Genomic DNA, 20,059 nt, shown 5'->3' on the forward strand with positions numbered 1-20,059 from the left:
ATTTACTGCCCTCACCTGTGTCAGCAAGGCATATATGCTGGGATGGGGGCAGGGGCATATGATGGAACCTTCTTCCTGTGTGACACTAACCTAGCTGACCAGCAAGACCTTTGGACAAGACAAGTCTTTCTGAACTCTGCAATCAAGAATGTGATTCGCTGAGACCTGCTGGAGAGGCGTGTCCGAAGAACAGAGAAAAACCCATGGCTGGTGTGAATGAGAGAGAGAGAATGGTGTAGCTAGCTGTAGGATCCTTACCCTCAATTCCTATCCCCAATTCCCCTTTCAAATTCCCTTAATTGTAATATGTATGTATATCCCTATTTGTAAATAAACCCAACACTTATTTAAGATTCGGTTGTTCATCAGTAATTTAAGGCACCCCCAAATCAGAGCACATTCTACAGGGACTTTAGACTGCTGGAGCAGAAGGGGAGAGGGACTGGAAGGACCGGTCTAACAACAAGCTGGCAATGAGGATCGGGTGAGTATAACATTCTCATTTAAGTCCCTAGAGAAAAAACGAGGAGTTAACTCTTGCAGTAGCCCCACTGTAAGGGTTAATATTTTTTTTCCTGGACTTGTTCTTTAAAGCCAACCTTTAATAGTGGATGTATGGTTTTAAACACACGCACATTATGGTATACATCATATAGCCCATAGGGCCATATGACAGAGAAGTGTAAAAACGACAACAGTCACTGACATGTTGCCATCAGACATATGGCCGTAGCATGCTGTCAATCACAGCTCTCTCTGAGCAAATGGACATTGTTTATAATCGCTGAAACCAGAGTGCAGCAATACAACTTCTCTCCACTCCTACACACTTTGTAGCCAGATCCTGGCAGGGGTCTTCTGTGTAACCACACTAAAAGTAATATCTCTAAAAGCAATCAATGAGATGCTAACAGACACTTTTTTGTGTAATATTAATGCAAGGTTTGCTTTAGGACTGAGACATCACAGATTATGGCTGTTGAGAAACCTGCCTTCTTTTGATTGAACAGTTATGAAGGCAAAAACACTGATGGCTTATCACAGTTTGCTGTGAAGTCCATCCAGCTGTGGTGAAACTACAAATCACACCATGCTTTTGGAAATCATGCCTGTGGCTGTCAAAATCTTGCAACGCCCTGTGGGACTTGTTGTTCCAACCTGTCCTAGAGGAAGCCAATTCATCAAAAATAACCATTTTCTTCTTTTTTTTTTGCAGGCTTCGGTAAACTATAATAATTTGAGATTAATACCTACTAGATTGTAAGCTCTCACGAGCAGGGCCCTCCTAACCCTATTGTACTGAAATTCTATTTTAACTGTACTCTCTCCCCCATTTTGTAAAGCGCTGAGCAAACTGTTGGCGCTATATAAATCCTGTATTATAATAATAATAATAATCCAATCAATCAACCTTAGGCACTTAGCTAAAATGGTAACATTATTCCCTATTGTTTGTATGAGTTACATCAAATGTGCATTGTGCTCCACGTAAAGTAGTATTAAAGGAGAACTATGAGGCGAGTGAAAATCACTGATCACTGGATCGGGAAGTGAGCGAACACATACCGTCGCTCGCTCACTTCTCGATCATCTCCCTGCAGAGAGCGGTGACTAACAGTCACCGCTCCCCGCAGGGAATCCCCCCCCCCGATCCTCCAGCACTGACTGGAGGAACAGACAGGGAGGGGGCGGGTACAGCTGGCTCTGCCTCTAGATAGCAGAGCTAGCTGTCAATCACGCAGCTGGTTGGCTCTCGACAGTAATGTCGGGATCCGTCCCGGCTGCGGCGGTCTCAGTATACCGTGAGCTGTAGCTCGGGATATACTGAGCTTTGGGTCACGGCAGGATGCTAGTATATGCCCTCCCGTTACCCTTAAGAGAACTATGGGGAAAAACACTTACCCCATCATTTTTTTTAAAGGCTGCTTGTTTCTTACCTTAATGCATTCTCTGCATTAAGGTAAAAAACCGATCAGTACCTTTTTGTCCCGTCCCCCCCTCTTACATGTCGTTGGTGTCGCTGGTCCCTGAATCGATGCTCCCGTTCCCCGAACTTCCTGGTTGCGGGGAGGGGAGGGTACTGAGGGCAGAGGAGTCATAGGCTCCTATGGCTCCTCTGGAGGGGAGTGGCCTGCCGCAGGGCTGTGTGTGTGTCTATGAACACGCACAGCCACTGCAGGAACACACACGTACAGGTGCCACCATAGCACCCACTTAGCTGATGGAGGCACTCGTGCAGGGGGGGTGGGGGCGGAAGAGCAAGGGGGAACCTATAGAAAATGAGCAATAGAAGCTTTTTTGAAGAAAAAGAAAAGATTTATAAGAAGGTGGGCCTCCTAGATTGGAAAAAAAAAAGAAGCTTTAATATCACTTTAAGCACAATGTTCCAACCAAAACTTTGAATGCAGGGCTGATGGCCATGTTACAAATAAAGACATTTGAAAAAAAGAGAGAGACCCAAGAACCAGTATCAAGTTTGAACAAGTAATATACTCACATAAACTGTAAACACTTTTTACATTTCTGTTAGACATTCCTTCTTTCAGTGCGGATAGGAAGAGCTTATTAAAACCTTCAGTAAATCCGATCTCCTGACAAACAAAAATAATTTTTTTTTACATTCGCGTTTTTTTAAAACAGATCTAGAACATTAACACATTAAAAACAAAGCATATAATTTTTGTAGGTGGACGTACTGGGTTTTCGAAACACTGCATTTGAATAAGCTGGAACAGTGTGAGCAGACTGGTAAAAACAGAGGAATTTATCAAAACTGGCGCAGACGCCCATGGCAACCAATCAGTGTCTCTTATTTTCAAAGCCTAATTGCACAAACTGAAGAGACAAGCTGATTGGTTACTATGGGCAACTGCTCCAGTTTTGATAAATTTCCCTTTTTTTCTTTCTTCATGTGTTGCACTGGAAAATGCACCGATGCAAATAAGCCTCTAGACACAGATGTAGACAAAAGATGCAATCTCATTCACTATAATTTCATTTAAGTATTAATATGTTAATGTTATCTCAGAAATGGTTTTCAATCTTACATGTGCAGCTTCAAATCGAAATAATACCTGCTGATCCTGATATGGAGGTCCCTGTTTGGGAACATCCTTTTACAAGGGGCTTTTTGCTTTGCACTGTGGCTCTGGGTGCTAGTAAAAACAGCACCAGCTGTGTCTTCCCCCTCCATTGACATAAACTTGTATGCTTAGCCAAGTTCAGTGAAAATATATGTCGCAAGCCACAGATCATGTGACCTAAAGGCACAGTGGCAGAGCCATGCCAGTTGGGTCATCTGTCAGAACTGACAATATCAAGCTGCTGCTAGTCATGTGACCTAAATACTGGCTTTAGGACATGAGACCCAGAAAGCCAACTTGACAAAAAAAAAAAGCACACCAGCAATGTTTCTGCCACCCAAAAGTGAGAGGAGTTTTGCCCTGTCTCCATGATGAAGGTCATGGTTTAACTAGTAGTAGAAAGTCTCATTCAACTTAAAAGGATATATAAACTACAGGAACAAATAAAAAATGCTTCAGCTTGCCAGACCTTAACCCCAAAAATTACACTAATACAACCGCCAAATCTAACACTTTCAGCAGTTACAGAAAATAGCCGTTCATCTTCCCAGAACTGAACTGATAGCATAACCAATGTTATCTTCCTTCGGTAAACTACTAATCCTCCCACCCACTATGCAATGGAGATGGAGAGGAAAACATGAAGACCAGCGTTGGTGATAATCATGGCTTCCGCCACAGATAGTGGAAGTGAGTGGCCATAGCCACCCAGGGACAGGAAGTGTGTTATTTGAAGGAACAGCTTCAATACATGAGATGAAAGATAAGAAAAATTGAGAAACAGTTGGGAAAAAAAAAGCATTACAAAAAATGCACCCAACTTGTTTTCTAATGTTGAATCGAAGCAGCTTCTATGGTTCTAATGAGTATCAGACGCATACACCAGCATTTATAGCGTCACAGGTAACACAGGTAAATGCTGGGGTATATTTATGAAACTTCGTACCAAAATAAGCTGTTTGGACAAGCAGCAAAACGTCTTCAATATTACAGAACAAGTCCAGTTGAATGTGACTAAATATTGCTAGCGATTTAACCTTTAAAATACACTATATGATCAGCAGATTTTGTTATAAGATCATGTGTTTATACAGAGCAAGTTTGCAGAAAGAGCCAGGGGCATTTGAGGAGGAGTATTTGAAACATGCTAAAGCACCCTTCCGTCCGTCATCCTTCGATCAGAAAATCAAAGGAGCCAGTGTTCGGGTATTCTGACAATGGCACACCCGCCAATGTCAAAAAACAATAGCCCAGTGGGAGATTCGCCCATCCACTCTGTGGAGGAATCTATTAAATGTTTTTAAAATTTGGCCCGCAGGTTGAACTAATATAACAGTGTATAGCAAGTTTAAGGTGATAAATATGCAGCAAACTCTACCACAAATAAGGATATCAGTATTCATTAAAGGGAAAGTTGACTTTCCCAAGTAATTTGGGAAAATGGAATTACCCACTCAAATCCGACCCCCTCTCCCCCACACTACACCTTATTTGGCAAATGCTCCTTCCCTTTCGCAGTTACAGGTGTACTATTCGCACCCCATACTGCCATCAAGTGCAGCCCTGCGCTATGGATTTTGAATTTCGCTCGCAAATTGGGAGCGCTCGTTGGTCAGTGTGGTCACCTGAGGAATGATTGCTCGCAGTTTGCAAGTGGATAGTACACCCTTACTGGCGGAGGGGAGGGAGCGTTCGCCGAGTTAAGTATTGGGGGGGGGGGCTGGATTTGAGCGGGTATAACCATTTTCCAAAATTACTTGGGAATGTGAACTTACCCTTTAAGGAATTCTGTAAATGCTTCAGGGTATGTACAAGTTATAGAGGCCTAAGGACTCCACGGTGAATATGAATATCCTTCATTTACTTGAAAATCAGAAAATCATTTTATTTTTAACCTCTTTTGCTAAAAATTCCTGCCTAAGAGCAGACTCCTCAAGATGTTTACTACCAACTGTATTAACCAGAAAAGCCTTCTCTTGGCCCAACTCTAATTTAGTGTTTTTGCTGGAAACTGACTTTCACCGACGTCATGACTAAGCTCCACCAACTGGCATCTCTCTGACCAGTCCTTCTTTGCCACCGAGATTGCCTCAGTGTACAGTAGTATGGCAGCTGGTAGATATAAGTTCTAAAATCCTAAAGAGTGAGGCACTAGTAAAGTAAAATAAAATCAGAGAGGGGGACAGATCTAAAAGTTATATCTGAGGTGTTTGTTCCTAAACAGGTAAAATGCAGTTGAGGTTCACATTCAGGCAATATACGGTTTCTCATAACACAGCAAAACTCAAACAGCCTGAGACACTGAGAGCTTCCTTTTCAAAAACCACACCAATATTCAAGAAAAAGATGGCCGTACCTCCAGTAAGGATTCGGGAGATTCAACATTTCCAAACAATTTAGCAACATACAACCTAAAGGTATTGAAGTCAAGTTTCACACCCATCTCATGCATCGCTTTGAGAACCTGAAGAACACCTGAAAGAGTGTAAGGAAATGAGAAAGAATTAAATCAGTCTGAAAGAAACACTGTACACTCTATGGTTTATATGGCAAGTGATTGGCTGCTCAACTGTACCATTCAGAAAGTTATAGCCGTCTATTGTTTATAAATGAACATTCATTTTATTGTAGATTAACAGATGGTCTGTGAGCAGTAAAGAGCTTAATATGACTTGTCCTGCTGATCATCAAGACCAGGCATGTCAGTATTTGATGCAATAATAAAAATAAATAAAAAGGGGGGAGCGACAGTTGAACAATAATAATATTGCTACCAGAGATTGCTATATGATACAAAGGAGCGCTGCCACGTAACCAGAGAAGCTAAGCTATCATTAGAGACTGCCGCATGAGAGAATGCAATGCTATTTAGACAAACTGCAATTTACCTGGTTCCTTTTTTAGTTCAGTTTACCAGCTTGCATATCCTAAACTGTTAATCATGCTACCATGGTAGAACAACTGAGGAATTATACTGCGGTCAGATCAGTACATTTTCATAGTCTTACAGCTTGTCCACACCATGTCTGAACCTAACTGTTAAGCACAAGGAGCTCCTCCATAGTGTAAAAACGACTTTATTTGATAATAAAAAGAACTGAAATGTACTCAAAAACAACCAATGGTAATAGGCTTGTAGTGATAAGATCTCAAGAAAGCGGGGGATGGATGGACATCTGAGTTCTGACGAAAGGGGTTCGGCCACAGAAACCATCAACCAGAGGAGTATGCGCAGCAAGAATGACTTAGCTCTTCATCCGCACTTTTAAAGCCTCAGATGTCCGTCCGTCCGTCCATCCTCAGCTTTCGTGAGATCTTATCACTACAAGCCTGTTACCATTGGTTGTTTTTGTGAGTACATTTCAGCTGTTTTTATTATCGAATAAAGTCAATTTTACACTATGGAGGCACTCCTTGTGTTTTTCTTTTTGTGGGCTCTCTTCACACCAGTGCAGTTCATTCTGGTGAGGGGGAAAAACAATGCTGCATGCACTATTTTTTCTGGTATGGAACACATCTAACCGCATCAAAAACATTTGCAAACACACTGGACTGCACCTGAAAGCCCTTTTAAAAAAAATGCACTAGAAAGCATCCAAAATTGCGGGAAAACACGCACTGCAGTGTTTGGAGAAACGCATTCAGATCTGGTCCGGACATGGATAAAAGTATGGTGAAGTTCCTGACAACACCTCCACCACAGTTCCAAAATTTCCTGACTGCCTAAACTTGCCCACCGACTTCTGCTCCTAATGGCCAGTGAAGCACACCATCAAAAAGATTGGCCTATAGAAATGGGTGGTAGACAAGAGGGAGCCATCAAGCTTCCACACTACAACAAGTGTTGAAACTATGAAGAGCAGAACACGATTTTGGAGAGGACTTCTATATGGCTGAAGATACCTGCCGACACCTCCAGGTGACTACGCTTTAGACATGTGAACAGCTTAGATTGTTTTTCCGACAGGTTAACTTTAAAGAGAACCTGTCACCAACTTGAAGAACTGCAGGTAAAAGTAGAGAAAAACTAAGCATTTTAAATGATTACTTGTGGTTTTCCTGTCCATTAATGTTTTTATTTTAATTCATTTGCAATGTGCCTTTGAACCTGCTAGAAAATTAGAATTCTCCAGCAAAAGTCAATTCCCCAGCATACCCCTCTCCCTGCTCCCACGTCATAAACCCCTCCTCTTCTGGGAGTGTCTAATCTGTGCTTTCCCGGATCCTTTGCCCCTCTCTTCACCTCCCTACATGGACTGTTGACATCACATCCAAGATGGTGGTGCCCAGAAGTCTCAGTCCTTTTAAATGTCTACACAAGGGGGTTTGGAGGGGGTAATTCCATTTTCCCCAGATTCATCATTTCTTAGGACAGTGTTCAAATCTAGTTTACAACTGAAGTGAGATCTGCCAGCACAGTACAGACAGGGTTAATTAGATTAAACATAAAACACACACACACACATTACAGGGGGAAGCTAGGAAGGATTTTTAAGTATAATGCACACAAAAAAATGTAAGCAGCATTTTTTATTTTTTTTATGAACATATAAAGAATGCATTATCCTAATTTCGCTGCAAAAAAAAGTGCATTACGCAAGAAGTTGCAGGAGCTATTTTCGGGCCGCTGTTGCTCGGTTTTACACCATAGACACCTCTCAACGCTTAAAAATGTAATCACCTAGGTGTGAACCAGGCCTGAAGGAACATTTTCAGCTGTTGGAGGAATATTTCACCTTGTTAAATTCAGGCTGCAAAGGAGGGTGCTCTCAGTTTCTAGATACGAACATCTAATAAAATGTCCACTGAGTATTTACCAAACGATTAAAAAAAACAAAAAATGAAAAAAGATGCGATTCTTTTTACGAAGAAGATGACTGAATGCATTTTGCCAAAAATGTTCTATCCAGAAAGAGAAGAGTACACTGTGTAACTTTCCATAATTGGAGCCCATCAGCCACTGAAGCATTAAACGCTGTCAAGCCTGAGGGGTGGCCCAGTCAATCTATAATATTTACAAGACTTTGCTTTCATTCCATTATACACACTTATCTTCCTTATGTCAAAAGTTCTACAGGTATTGACATCTCGCTGGTTCGAAGCGGACGAGCTTGAAGGCTGCGGGCCTGCACCCTGGCACAGCATATGGTTTTTGGTTTTTTTCTCAGCTTGCCTCGTGGATTTGTTACTTTTGAAATGCAAAGTTTGAAAAGTCCCCAGCTCTACCCTGGAGTGCCACCTATGGAAAAGTGACACTTCCATGAATATTTTATGCAGTGCACAATGGTGCAAATAATACGATGTGAATTCCCTCTGAGCACTTAAAAATACATGCAGACAAGTCACACTAAATTAAAGTCGCATCAGCTGCTCAAGTTTGCCTTAAACTAAACGCCTGATTTTGGCTTGAGACTTGTAAAGAAAGAAAAATCTCATAGCACATTAATTATGGCCTTCTGTCTGGATACACTCTATATTCTCACAGTGCATGTCAGCGTGTATGAGACACTCGGTCCGTTTTCACAGCAGCACTAAACGGCTATTAGAGACCCCACCAAGGGGTCAGTGAACCCGGTCAATTAAACAGCTCACCGCTCTTCATATAACTTCAAGGGAACCTGTCGGCATACAAAAATAGGAGATGCCCTTACCGGCAAGTTTTTAAAGGAGAAGACTTCACTGCAGTCAGCCTGATTCTGCATCCATTAGCTTGTAAATCCCTGCCGTGGAACAACCAGGCAGGACAAAGTCCAGAGTGCTCACGCTTCACTTGCTAAAGGCCTGTTCACACCATGTCTGGATCATATCCAGACCAGAACAGTTTGTTCCCGGACCATAAAAGTATCCCAATGTATCCCTATGGTATTTCTGGGCTCTGTTCACACCAGCACAGTCCGTTCCGGACCAGATAGAAAAAAAATATTGCTGGTCTCATTTTCTCTGGTCTGGAATGGAACGCACCTGTAAGCCCATTTTAAGCTAAAAAGTCAAAATCTCAGTAAAGTCTGAGTGCCCACAACCAAGAATGGGCCCGTGGCCCAGTGCCCCGGCACTGAAAGGAATTACCAGGGGATTTGGTGTTCTGCTACTTCCCGCTGTGCAGCCTGTGCAGGGAGCTAGAGGACAGAGAACCCGCCCGGGGGGGGCGAGTCGTGGCCACTCAGGTACGGGCTACCACTGATGGCGCCCCTGCAGCAGCCAGCTGTGGCACCGGACTTGGAAAGGGGCAAGCAGGACTCAGGAGCTGGCACCAGAGAGCTCGGGTGCAGGGAGTTTAAGAATGCTCCCCCGCCCAAGGTGAATGCCTGGATCTAGAGCAGTGGGGTGCATGGATTTTAGGCGGGTGAAGCACCTATCTTTTAACATAGAGGAGTGCAAGGCATGCTGAAAAAAAGGATCATTCTTTTTTCAAATACCCAAGTAATGTTGTCATTGTTCACAACTGGTGATAAAATACTGCTGCCCAGTACAAGTGAGCAGATGCTTCTAAATGCCATAACTTCTGTTACATATAACGCATGCCATAACTTCTGTACTTTGACTCTGTATAGGAGCAATAAAGACCGGTCACTGTTGCACTCTCTCCTTGCGCAGAGTGAGCGTGCATGGGGGGGGGTGCATTGCGCATGTGCGGGAAAGCAGGTCCATAATTTTTGACTCGGCTGTGATTGCCAACACATGGGTGCCTGGGGGGGGGAAGCTACAGTAGCTTCCCCCCACAAGCACCCATGTTAATTTCTGCCCCAGTTGTGAATGTTATGGGCCCACTGCCCTGAAAATGCACACTTGCCAGTGAAATTTCTGTACCTGATCAGCAGCTCTGAGCTGGCACGTTCAGCAGACCCCCCCCACCCCTTTTTCCTTGATGTTTCCGATGTTAGTGACAAGCGGGTCCAGATTTCGAATGGGTAGGGGATTCCACCAGTTCCTATCAGGCCATGGACCGATGCCGGTCTGCTGCCTGGGTGTTGGGGACCCCTGCTCTACACAACTGCCTAGGTTACAATAGACTCAGTCCAAATTTAAAATGGATTCTTGAAATGCATGCAGAGAGACATAAATCAGGCCCTTGACGTAGCCTCTTACCGTGGGACTTGTTACAAAATTACAATGTTCAATCTAACCATTGGGGGAGAGTAGACAGAGGAAATACCTTCTCCTGCCTGCAGCAAACCGATGACATCCCAATCTAGACATGTGGCCTGACTGGGGAACCAGGACTGCTTTTTAATGCTAAGAGGTAGAGCCCATTGGAAAAATAAAAATGTTGCTGTGAAATCTCAGGAATTTACTCCTGCAGAATTGTAGTTACGTCCACTTGAAAATCCACAGCTCGTATATGTATCTACAAATACCATATTACTACATTCCTGTAAATGAATCTGATCATATATCATTGTTATTCATTGTTTAATTACCTCTGGCCGCATCAAACATCTTTCATTTTTATGCAACTGCAAATAGGTAACAAAATATGTTAAATTGCATTAACACACGGCAATGTAAAATATAAGACTTCTTGTGCCAGGCTTGCAACATATTCTGGGGTTCCTGATCAACTTTAACATGTGCTCTGCTACAATCTCATTTAGGTAAGCCATCAGTTGTATTTGGGATCTAAAAATGGTGAGATGCCAAGTCCCTGTTTTGTGTGCTCTTACAATACACAAAATCCTTTGGCAGCCAGAGCTGCTAAACATATACTGTACAGAGCATTAACTGCACCTGTGTGAATACAGTTATGAGTACGTTTAAACGAATTTCAAGTCAAGGAAGCTTTCTTCAGGCACATATTATCCACAGCCAACGCAAGCTGTCAGTGATATTTGTGCAAGATTTTCAATTTAGCAGGGCAATGGCTGTAAGTAATTTCTTCTCAATGCACAACTGAACTTTCAGTTTGTCAGCTAAATACATTCCAGGTGCATCAAAACAAGTTATGCAAAGTCTTAAGCCTGTGACACACGTGACATGCGAAGCAACACAGAGGGGTGGGTGTGCGGACCTTTGCGTGCAGTGCGTCACGTCATTTTCAGTCCAGCACATCAGCTTGTGAGAGTTCCCATAACCGAGTGTGCCAAGATGAAAAATGTCATCTTCAGGATTCGACCTGCCCGTATAAACCTGTGCGTCAGCATGCGAAGTCCATTCGGTTGTTTTTACGCGCGAGCTGATTGGCTGAAGCAGTGATCTCTTGGCAGAGGTCCAGCACACTCCCTTTTGAATCAGAGTCAGGAATCTTGAACCTTCATGACCTTTGCTGGATGTATAGGATTCACTCAGTCAGACCTGGGCAATGAGACCACTGCTTCAACAAAGAGATCAAGAGTCTTCTCTGCAGCTACCGGCAGGGGAGAGGCTTTTCTAATCAGGCTTTACTCTGTGGCCGGTTTAGAAATAAAAACAAACTGTAAAACTTTACAGAACTTCTGTTTTGAAGCACATGGAATGTATTTATCGGCTTTAAACTAAAGGTTAAATTGGGTTCTACCTTCCCTAATTTTCTGTTTGGCTGAGGTATTTCTTTAGTAAAACCATACATCTACTAGAAGAGAGCTAATAAAAGTGAATGTAGACTGCAAATTTCTAGTTGATGTTAAACATACCAAGAATGCTTGCTGAAGAAACAAGACTTCTTTTTCAGACAGACTAAAATACTCATCAAGCCAATGATTGTGTAGTTGGTAGTGTATAATTGTCATGTACAATAGCAGTCAAGGGTTGTAAATAGTACATAAAACCAAAGCACCAAAGAAAAGTGCAACGTTCCAAGCTAAACATGAAGACATATATTGCTTGATTGTCAATATATTACCAATGATTGTCATTTTTTTATATTGACTAAGAGATGGTTTGTTTCGAACCTGTTCACCCTGGGATTTCTCAAGTTTGGAAAATATATGTACACACACACACACACACACACACACAAATACCTCGGTTCACAAACGCTTCTCTGAGCCTGATGAAGGGGTACCCTTGAGGCCCCGAAAGCGCTCGTACTGAATGGCAATGCGTCAAACTGACTTTTGCTGAATTACTTTTGGTGTACTGGTGACATTTACTTGATATTGCTATTCCTTTAGTCGAGATCGCGGTCGCAGAGAGAGCTGTGCATACTTGCTGTGAAGCTTTTTTGTGTGCTTTATAGAACATACAGTACTGTACAGTATTATTCAATCCAGCATGGCTCCAAAAAAAGTGCAAAGGTAAGTGTTCACTCTCTTCATACTGTACTGCGTTTCATATTTTTGTGGTTACATTTTTTTTTTTTTACATATGGTTCAGAACAGATTAACTTTGTTTACATTGAACGTTATGGGGAAATTTGAGAGAGAGATAGACATATATACAGGTGAAACTCGAATAATTAGAATATCATGCAAAAGATCTGACCTGAACCCCATAGAGAATCTATGGGGCATTGCCAAGAGAAAGATAAGAGACATGAGATCGAACAACGCAGAAGAGCTGAAGGCTGCCATTGAAGCATCCTGGTCTTCCATAACACCTCAGCAGTGCCACAGGCTGATAGCTTCCATGCCACGCCGAATTGAGGCAGTAATTGCTGCAAAAGGGGCCCAAACCAAGTACTGAGTACATATGCATGCTTATACTTTTCAGAGGTCCGATATTGTTCTATGTACAATCCTTGTTTTATTGATTGCATGTAATATTCAAATTTTCTGAGATTGTGGATTTGGGGTTTTCATGAGCTGTAAGCCATAATCATCACAATTATGACAAATCACGGCTTGAACTATCTTGCTTTGCATGTAATGAGTCTCTCATATATTAGTTTCACCTTTTAAGTTGCATTAGTGAAATAAATGAACTTTTGCACGATATTCTAATTATGTAAATCAGACAAAGGTGAATGAACGAAGACGCTACGTTCTCAAACATCTTGTGAGTGAAGGATTCTTGGAAGTGGCAGCAACATTTGAGGATATAAAAAAGGTACCCCCTTACAAATCCTTCTAGTCCATTACACAGGTATCCTACTATTGCGGTGGAGAAGCAAAGTTCCTACATAGACATGAAATCTATAGAAAGACATGGATAAAACTTGTTGCTTATACATGTTTGTTTATTAGTCATTTATTCCTACCTCCAGATTCCAGTTTTTGAGTTGATGCCGTGAAAAGACTTGGTTGAACCCCAGCCCTTCATTTAAAGCTGGACTAAAGGCAGATATTTAAAAAAACACAAAGAAATGCAGCCATGTATTCATTCATTGGTAAATAAATGTTGTTTTTTTTAAAGCAAGCAAAGAAAACGGAATTTGACATGTTATCACCCTCTTGTCACTGTATAGCAGAAATCAGAATGAGAGAGGAAATGGCAGGACTGAGAGCCGATCAGGTGTTCTACCTGTAAATATGTTTAGAAAGAAAATGCTTATAGAAAGAGAAGAATGATAGGGATGAACTCATCAGTGCGCTGCTTCTCATTTTAATGACCAGACACAGGTTGGGGAGTGACAAGACCTGTAAGTGTTACTTAACTGCAGCAGAGAAAAATCAGGTCTCCTCCCCTGTCAGACCTGGCTGTGCTGTTTGGCAGAGCTGTGCAAAGAGAACTTAGAACTGGATAAAAAGCATAAATCTTTGGCCAGGTAAAACTGTTGCTTTAAAAAAGTCTGTGTATATAGCCATTTGCTTGGAGTTCTAGTTTAGGTTGACACAAAAAAGTACAGTAAAAGACAAAGTGGTGGAAACAACACAAAATAGCCAGAACTCATAGCATATGATCCTAACCTAAAATAATGGCTTGTGCCTCTTAGTTATCCATCTAGTCAAGTACTCAACTCTGGGGTTAACTTCCATTGGATAAGCTTTAAAAATAAAAAGCATTTCAAAACAGATTTTGCCACTTACGGCAAGGGACCATTAGGGAATATTAGCTTCCGACTTTCCTTCCAAGCTTTAATACCAATGTATATTTTAGCTAAAATTGCAACAAGACTAAATCAGCTAAAAGCATTTTTATTTCGTTAGTGCATTTTGTTTGTCACCCAGTGTCAAGCTAACAACTGCGCATCTCAATCTACGGTACATTATACAGCCTGATAAGATGAAGACGACATATTTTTTGTATCCCCGAGAGGAAAATACTTTTGTTAAAAGCATGTTTTTTTTACGAGATTACTCCTTTTGAAATACCACTAATACAACCTAAAGAATTAATATACCATACTCTAAGATAAAATAAAAAAAAAAGTCACATTTAGTTAATTTGGTCCCACTTTGATGGTGTCCCACGTGTAACAAAGAAAAAGTGTTCGGGCCCACTTAAGGCTCCTTAATAGATTTTTCTGTCTCTCACGCACTCGGCGGGTCAGCCATAAATTTGGCATAAAATGTTTGCTTTGTCTGTAGATTGCTATATTCCATTCTACAAGCATTCCCTAAACAAGACACAATCACAGGAGTTTACTAGAGTACTTTTTTTTGTAAGACTCTGACTTAACTCTTTACAGGCACAAGTTTTGGGTAGAGTTCATGTTGAAGAAGTAAACTTTACCTAAAAAGGCAAAAACCTCCATAATCTGACCTTTAAAGTGACATTAAAAAACCCTTGCGCTTTTTTACATATATCTAATGCAAGCAATCATTGGATATATGCAAAGACATAAAAAAAAGTTACCAAATAGGTTTAAACTTACCTGTGTCTCCGCCGCACACTACCGCCCCGAAGATCTGAAGGTTCTCGGGCGACCGCAAAGGATCATGGGGCGGGCGAATGTGCAGTAGATATCTTTGGCAGGGTTAAGAGAAGAGACACAGGGTAAGTCAATGCAGGCAGCGTGCACCAGCACAGACTATGTGGGGAGAAAATTCGGACGGGTGTGCGGGCGCATGCGCAGTTCACATTCTCGGTCGGGAGACGGGGAGACACACAAGGTAAATATAAGTACGGCATGCACCCGCATGCAGACGCCATGGGGCAAGATGTGCCAGCAAGGACAGAGGAGTCAGCGCTGGATCGGAGATCCGCAGCAGCGCTGGAGGGACAGATGAAAAGGACAGGAAAGAAGATCGGATTAGGAAACATCATTTAAGGTAAGTGCTTTCATTAACATTGGGGGGAGGGAAAAATATCTTTGACTAGAATGTCCATTTAAGCTTTCCTGTACGGAAGGTACTGTTGCCAATTTCCTTTTACACCACTAGTTTTATAGTCCACGAGTTTTATAGTCCTCTCTGGCCCTCAGTACTGTGTCAATGGTAGCATGCTTGTTGCAGGTTATTGACAACGCAGCATACATAAACATAGCAAAGCATGCAATTACATACTTTGGGTCTACTTGCGACCACTAACAATGCACTAGAGCCTTAAAGCTGGACTCCAGGCAGATAGAAACAAATTAATGTTTATTTTAAAAGAGGAAGAAGCAGCACAGGGAGCAAATCCGTTGTGCTGCAGTGCTTATGTCCTAATAAAGGTCATACTAATAGAGAAGGAGGGAGAGCAGAGTGACGAGAGATGAGCTCATCAGTCTGCTGCTGCTTCTTTCACTGTCTAGTCCCAGGCTTAGTGAGGGACAAGACATGCGAGTGTTACTTGACTGTAGCAGAGAAAAATCAGGTCTTCGACCCTGCATGTGTTATCCTGCATGGAAGAGCTGTGTAAATCCCAGAACTAGATTTAAAGAAATAATCATTTGGCAGGCAAACCTTGCAATCCATCCGTTTATTTACCATTTGCCTAGCATTCAGCTTTAGGGTAAATATAAAAGCTGGGCAACTAGAATTGTGAAAAGGAGACTTGGCTGGTGGCCCCACTTCCATGAAATAAGTACTCAAATGCCAGAACAACATTATATCATGGTCAAAAATAAAGAATGCCCCCTGTGCAGTTGTTACAATTCTAAAAAGTCTAGGTCAAATACTTTCTCAGCTAGAGTTAGTATCGGCAACTCATCTCCTTCTAGAGACAATTCAATTCGTGCCAAGCAGGAGTGACGTATGGAGACATTATAACAAGGAACATTGCTCAACTGGCTTGGGTCAGGGATCTGCCTAGTTCTTCTGTCCTCAGGTGACAGAAATGTGACTTTTCATCAATTATACTGGTGCTGACACAGTACAACTGTATATTTATACTAGAACATTGGCACCCTTTGGGCCAGCATCCCTCAATTAGCTGATCGAAAGAGTCGATAGGAAAAACTTTGAACAAACAGAGCTGGCAGCCAATGAGCCAGTGGCTGCTGCCAGAATACAAAAAGAACAGCAGGGATTCCTCGATCAACACACTCGTAGCGTTAAAGGAAACGTTGCCCGCGGGTTGAACAACAAAAATAGAGCAGTGTATGGCCAGCCTTAGCTGTGGGGGGGAGGGGAGAGGAGAGGAGAGGAGAGGAGAGGAGAGGAGAGGAGAGACTCTAGACCTTAAAAAAAAAAAACCCCAAAAGACCTAAAGATACTGTTATTGTAGTCTGTATGAAGATTATGCTACAAAAGTATGACATTAACTGCACCTACTGGCCCAATCACCACTACTGCAAATTATGTAAATTAGAACTAGCTTTTTGCTGAAGGATGCTCTGGTCATGGCTCGGGTCACCACTGTCCTACAGTCCCTCTAGATACAGAGTGAGTTCTGGTTTTCAGATCTAGAACGGACAAGAGCGTAGAAACTCAAAATATGAACCTTCAATATGCCAGCTGGTAAATGGCTTTGTGTTTTAAATTCTAACTGTGCTATGTAAACCCACAGTTCAGGAATCACTGTTGTGTATGGGGGCAAAGTAATGAATCCGGTGGAACTGTCCTTAATCTTTAAATGAAGATTCTTTTGAGACTAAAATGATGATATACACTGAGTGGCCAGATTATTATGACCACCCCATCAGTACTTCGTTGGGCCACCTTTTGCCTTCAATACTGCGGCGATACTTCTTGGCATGGACTCCACGAGATGTTGAAAGGTGATGCGAGGAATCTGACACCATGCCTGATGAATAACACTGTCCAGTTCTGTGAGATTTGATGGTTGTGGATACGCTCAATTTGATTGAGAACTGGTGATTGTGGGGGCCACCTAAGCAAAGTAAATTCTCCCTCATGGTCCTTGAAACCACTTCTGCACAATACGAGCACCGTGGCATGGCGCATTGTCTTGTTGGAAGAAGCCATCTCCATTGGGATACGCCATCAACATGATCGGATGAACTTGATCAGCAACGATACTTTGGTATGTTGTGCTGTTCAGAGATCATTTGAGAGGATCCCTGATTAAGATCTGCAGTAATTTGATGCACTGTTGCCCTTCTGTTGTCTTGTACCAGTCTTGCCACTCTCCGTCCTGCCCTAACATTGACTAGTCGCTGACGGCCACAATTCGCACGTTCAGACCCAGATTTTCGGCTGACAGTCCAGTCTTTAAACACTTTAACAACAGCTGCTCATGAACATTTAACAAATTCTGCTGTTTTGCCGATACTCGCTCCATGGCTCTGAGCACCAACAATTACCCCCTGTTCAAAGGCTGTTAAATCGCGTTGTTTACCCATATCTTCAGAAAAAAATCACTTCTACTGTCGTGGTAAACAACCTGCTTCCCTATTTATGATGGTCTGGCCCTCTAGCAACTTCAGCGCGAAATTATAGCCAATTTGCCTACAAACGTCAGGTGGTCATAATAATCTGGCATTCTGGTGTAAGAATGTCTATTGTTTAAGAAGGCAATACAGTAATTTATATTTATAAGAAAAAAGGTAACGGGAGTGATATCTGTTATAGTTCCCAAAATTTAGTTCTAACACTGAATTTCAACAAGACAAAAAGGTAGGTCCAACGTGGGAATAAAAACAAAAAACAAGCACAGTAAATAGGGTACGTAGTCATTATGCATCAACCTCAGAATATTTTTGAAACTTGAAAAAGATTAACAAATAGAAGGTATCACTGCTGTATAAACCAGTGATGCACACAAGACTCCATGGAGCGCTCAAATTATACTTTATGAACCATTATTTTTAGCTTTTATAAAACATACATGGTTGTTTCCTGCATGAAAGTTTTAGCACAAAAAAAAAAACCCAACAAAAAGCCCTAACAAGGGAACTAGGGGAGTGGGTTGTAAGCTTATGAATACATGGGCACTTCCGTGGCAATAATTTAAGGAAGGGGACAGTGATGATGGCATACTCCGATAAATGACACTAGTTTTTCAATACCGACCCATGTAATCCACAATGGCATTAATTTACATGAAAACAAACCTGTGCCATAGTATATGGAAGACTAAATTTGGGATCCAGTATACAATGTGGCAAAGTATAAGGGCCCATTCTGACTTGTCTGCCCTGGTGCGTTGCTTTAATACACATTATGTTGCATGTTGTATTAGGCAGCTCATTCTTTGAAAGGGTTGCCAAGGTTCCAGAGCAAATAGAAAAAACATAACCCGCATTTTTATTTTATTTTTGACACAGTGCACCATAATGTACAGTAGTGCATTGGCACCATAGCAATCCAAAGCATCGCATGTGCATAGGATGCGTTATAGCAAATTGCAACACCCACATTTGAAGCAGTTGGTAGCAGCTGTGTTGGGCATAATGCTGGAATGACCTGGAAATGCCCATGGAGCCTGAAGGTTCACAATAGTATAAGAATCTTAACCAAAATGCATTAAAGATCAATTGCAGGCCTAATAAAAAATGTGGTTGTTTCTGTTCCGTTTTAATAACTTCTGTCTATGCAAAGTTAAAGGGAAATTCCAGAAAAAATTGTAAAACACTATAATTTACATACTTAGGTTGTTAAAGCAAGGAAGATCATCATGTGGTCCTCTAAATCTGTAAAGCCACGTTCCCAGAGCAGACCAATTTTTTTTGCACTTTGTAAAGGTTTAATAAAGAAAACTAGAGAGAATTGTGAACTGATGATGAGGCTGAAAAGGAGGATCTGGGTGACTTGCCTGCCCATTCATAGGCAAATTAACACTAGTAAGGGTATAGCAGCAAAAAATATTGTACTAGGCAGAACATTGATCCTGAAAAAAGAGGCCAACATAGATAAGCTGAAAACAAAAAACCTTTAAAACTACATACATTCGCAGCACTAGAAGCCAAAAGTGAGGTCAAAGAGGCAAACTATCATCATGGTGTGAATCATTTGTGTTGGACTATGTGGTCCATAATTACAAGGATATAGACATATGACTGACTTCCCAAAACTAGAGATTACTCAAGTGGGTCAAATTTCTTAGCATATGCCTTATGCAGCCCCATAAGTAATGCAACCAATCGAAGCATCATCGGCATTACATGGTTAGTGCAGGGGATACCAAATAAGCACTAGAAGTACATATGAGCACTGCCGTTTCCAACATATTTGGTATGGATGCTCCGAAATCTCGGCCGCCGAAAATGGCACTTTTGGCAAAATGCAACGACAGCGGAAAAAATTCAGTGTATCCCTAGCTTCTCTCCTCCCCACTGGGCAGCAGCTGGCACTAAGTGTGGAGGAGAGAAGCTTTCAGGAAACTGAGCGGGCAGCGATATTAGTCAGGATGCCGAGCGAAGCGGGACAGTGACAGTCGTCATCGTTACAGGAATCAGAACACTCGTATCGCACCTTACGGCTCCGCCTCCTGTGTCAGGATAGAGAGCAGTGAGTAGGGAAGAGCATTGTGATCTGTCACAGGAGGTGGAGCTCTCCTCCCCCCAACACTTGCTCAGCCTCGTGGGACAGCAGATTCAGGATGGAGAGCGGTATACAAACACTCACCGATCAGCTGATTGACTCGTCCTCAATCTCCTTTTCTATTTTAAAAGGGAAATATCAGGGTTCTGTTTCGACCCCTGATATTCTCAAGAGCCAACAAGCAGCAGAAGTAGAAATAAATAAAAATAAAGTTTTTAAAGGTTGAAAAACACATCATTTTCGGTACAGTCTGACAAATTCTTTATTTTCGGTTTACGATTCAGTCTCTAAATTCCATTTTGATGCATCCCTAGT

At 41.9% G+C, this 20,059-nt stretch overlaps 1 protein-coding gene across 1 annotated transcript in view; it reads right to left on the reverse strand.

Moving 5' to 3' along the window:
- Positions 1–20,059, reverse strand: part of LRPPRC (leucine rich pentatricopeptide repeat containing) — a 186,546-nt gene that overhangs the window by 131,611 nt on the left and 34,876 nt on the right. Inside the window, exons 12-14 of the mRNA XM_018566148.1 lie at positions 5,440–5,558; positions 2,697–2,745; positions 2,006–2,057 (exon numbers count right to left, since the gene is read on the reverse strand). Coding sequence (XP_018421650.1) covers positions 2,006–2,057; positions 2,697–2,745; positions 5,440–5,558 — 220 coding nt within the window. The remainder of the gene's footprint in view (positions 1–2,005; positions 2,058–2,696; positions 2,746–5,439; positions 5,559–20,059) is intronic.

The sequence above is a fragment of the Nanorana parkeri genome, unplaced genomic scaffold, assembly GCF_000935625.1.
Source record: "Nanorana parkeri isolate BGI_ZX_2015 unplaced genomic scaffold, ASM93562v1 scaffold1, whole genome shotgun sequence".
Lineage (NCBI taxonomy): Eukaryota > Metazoa > Chordata > Amphibia > Anura > Dicroglossidae > Nanorana > Nanorana parkeri.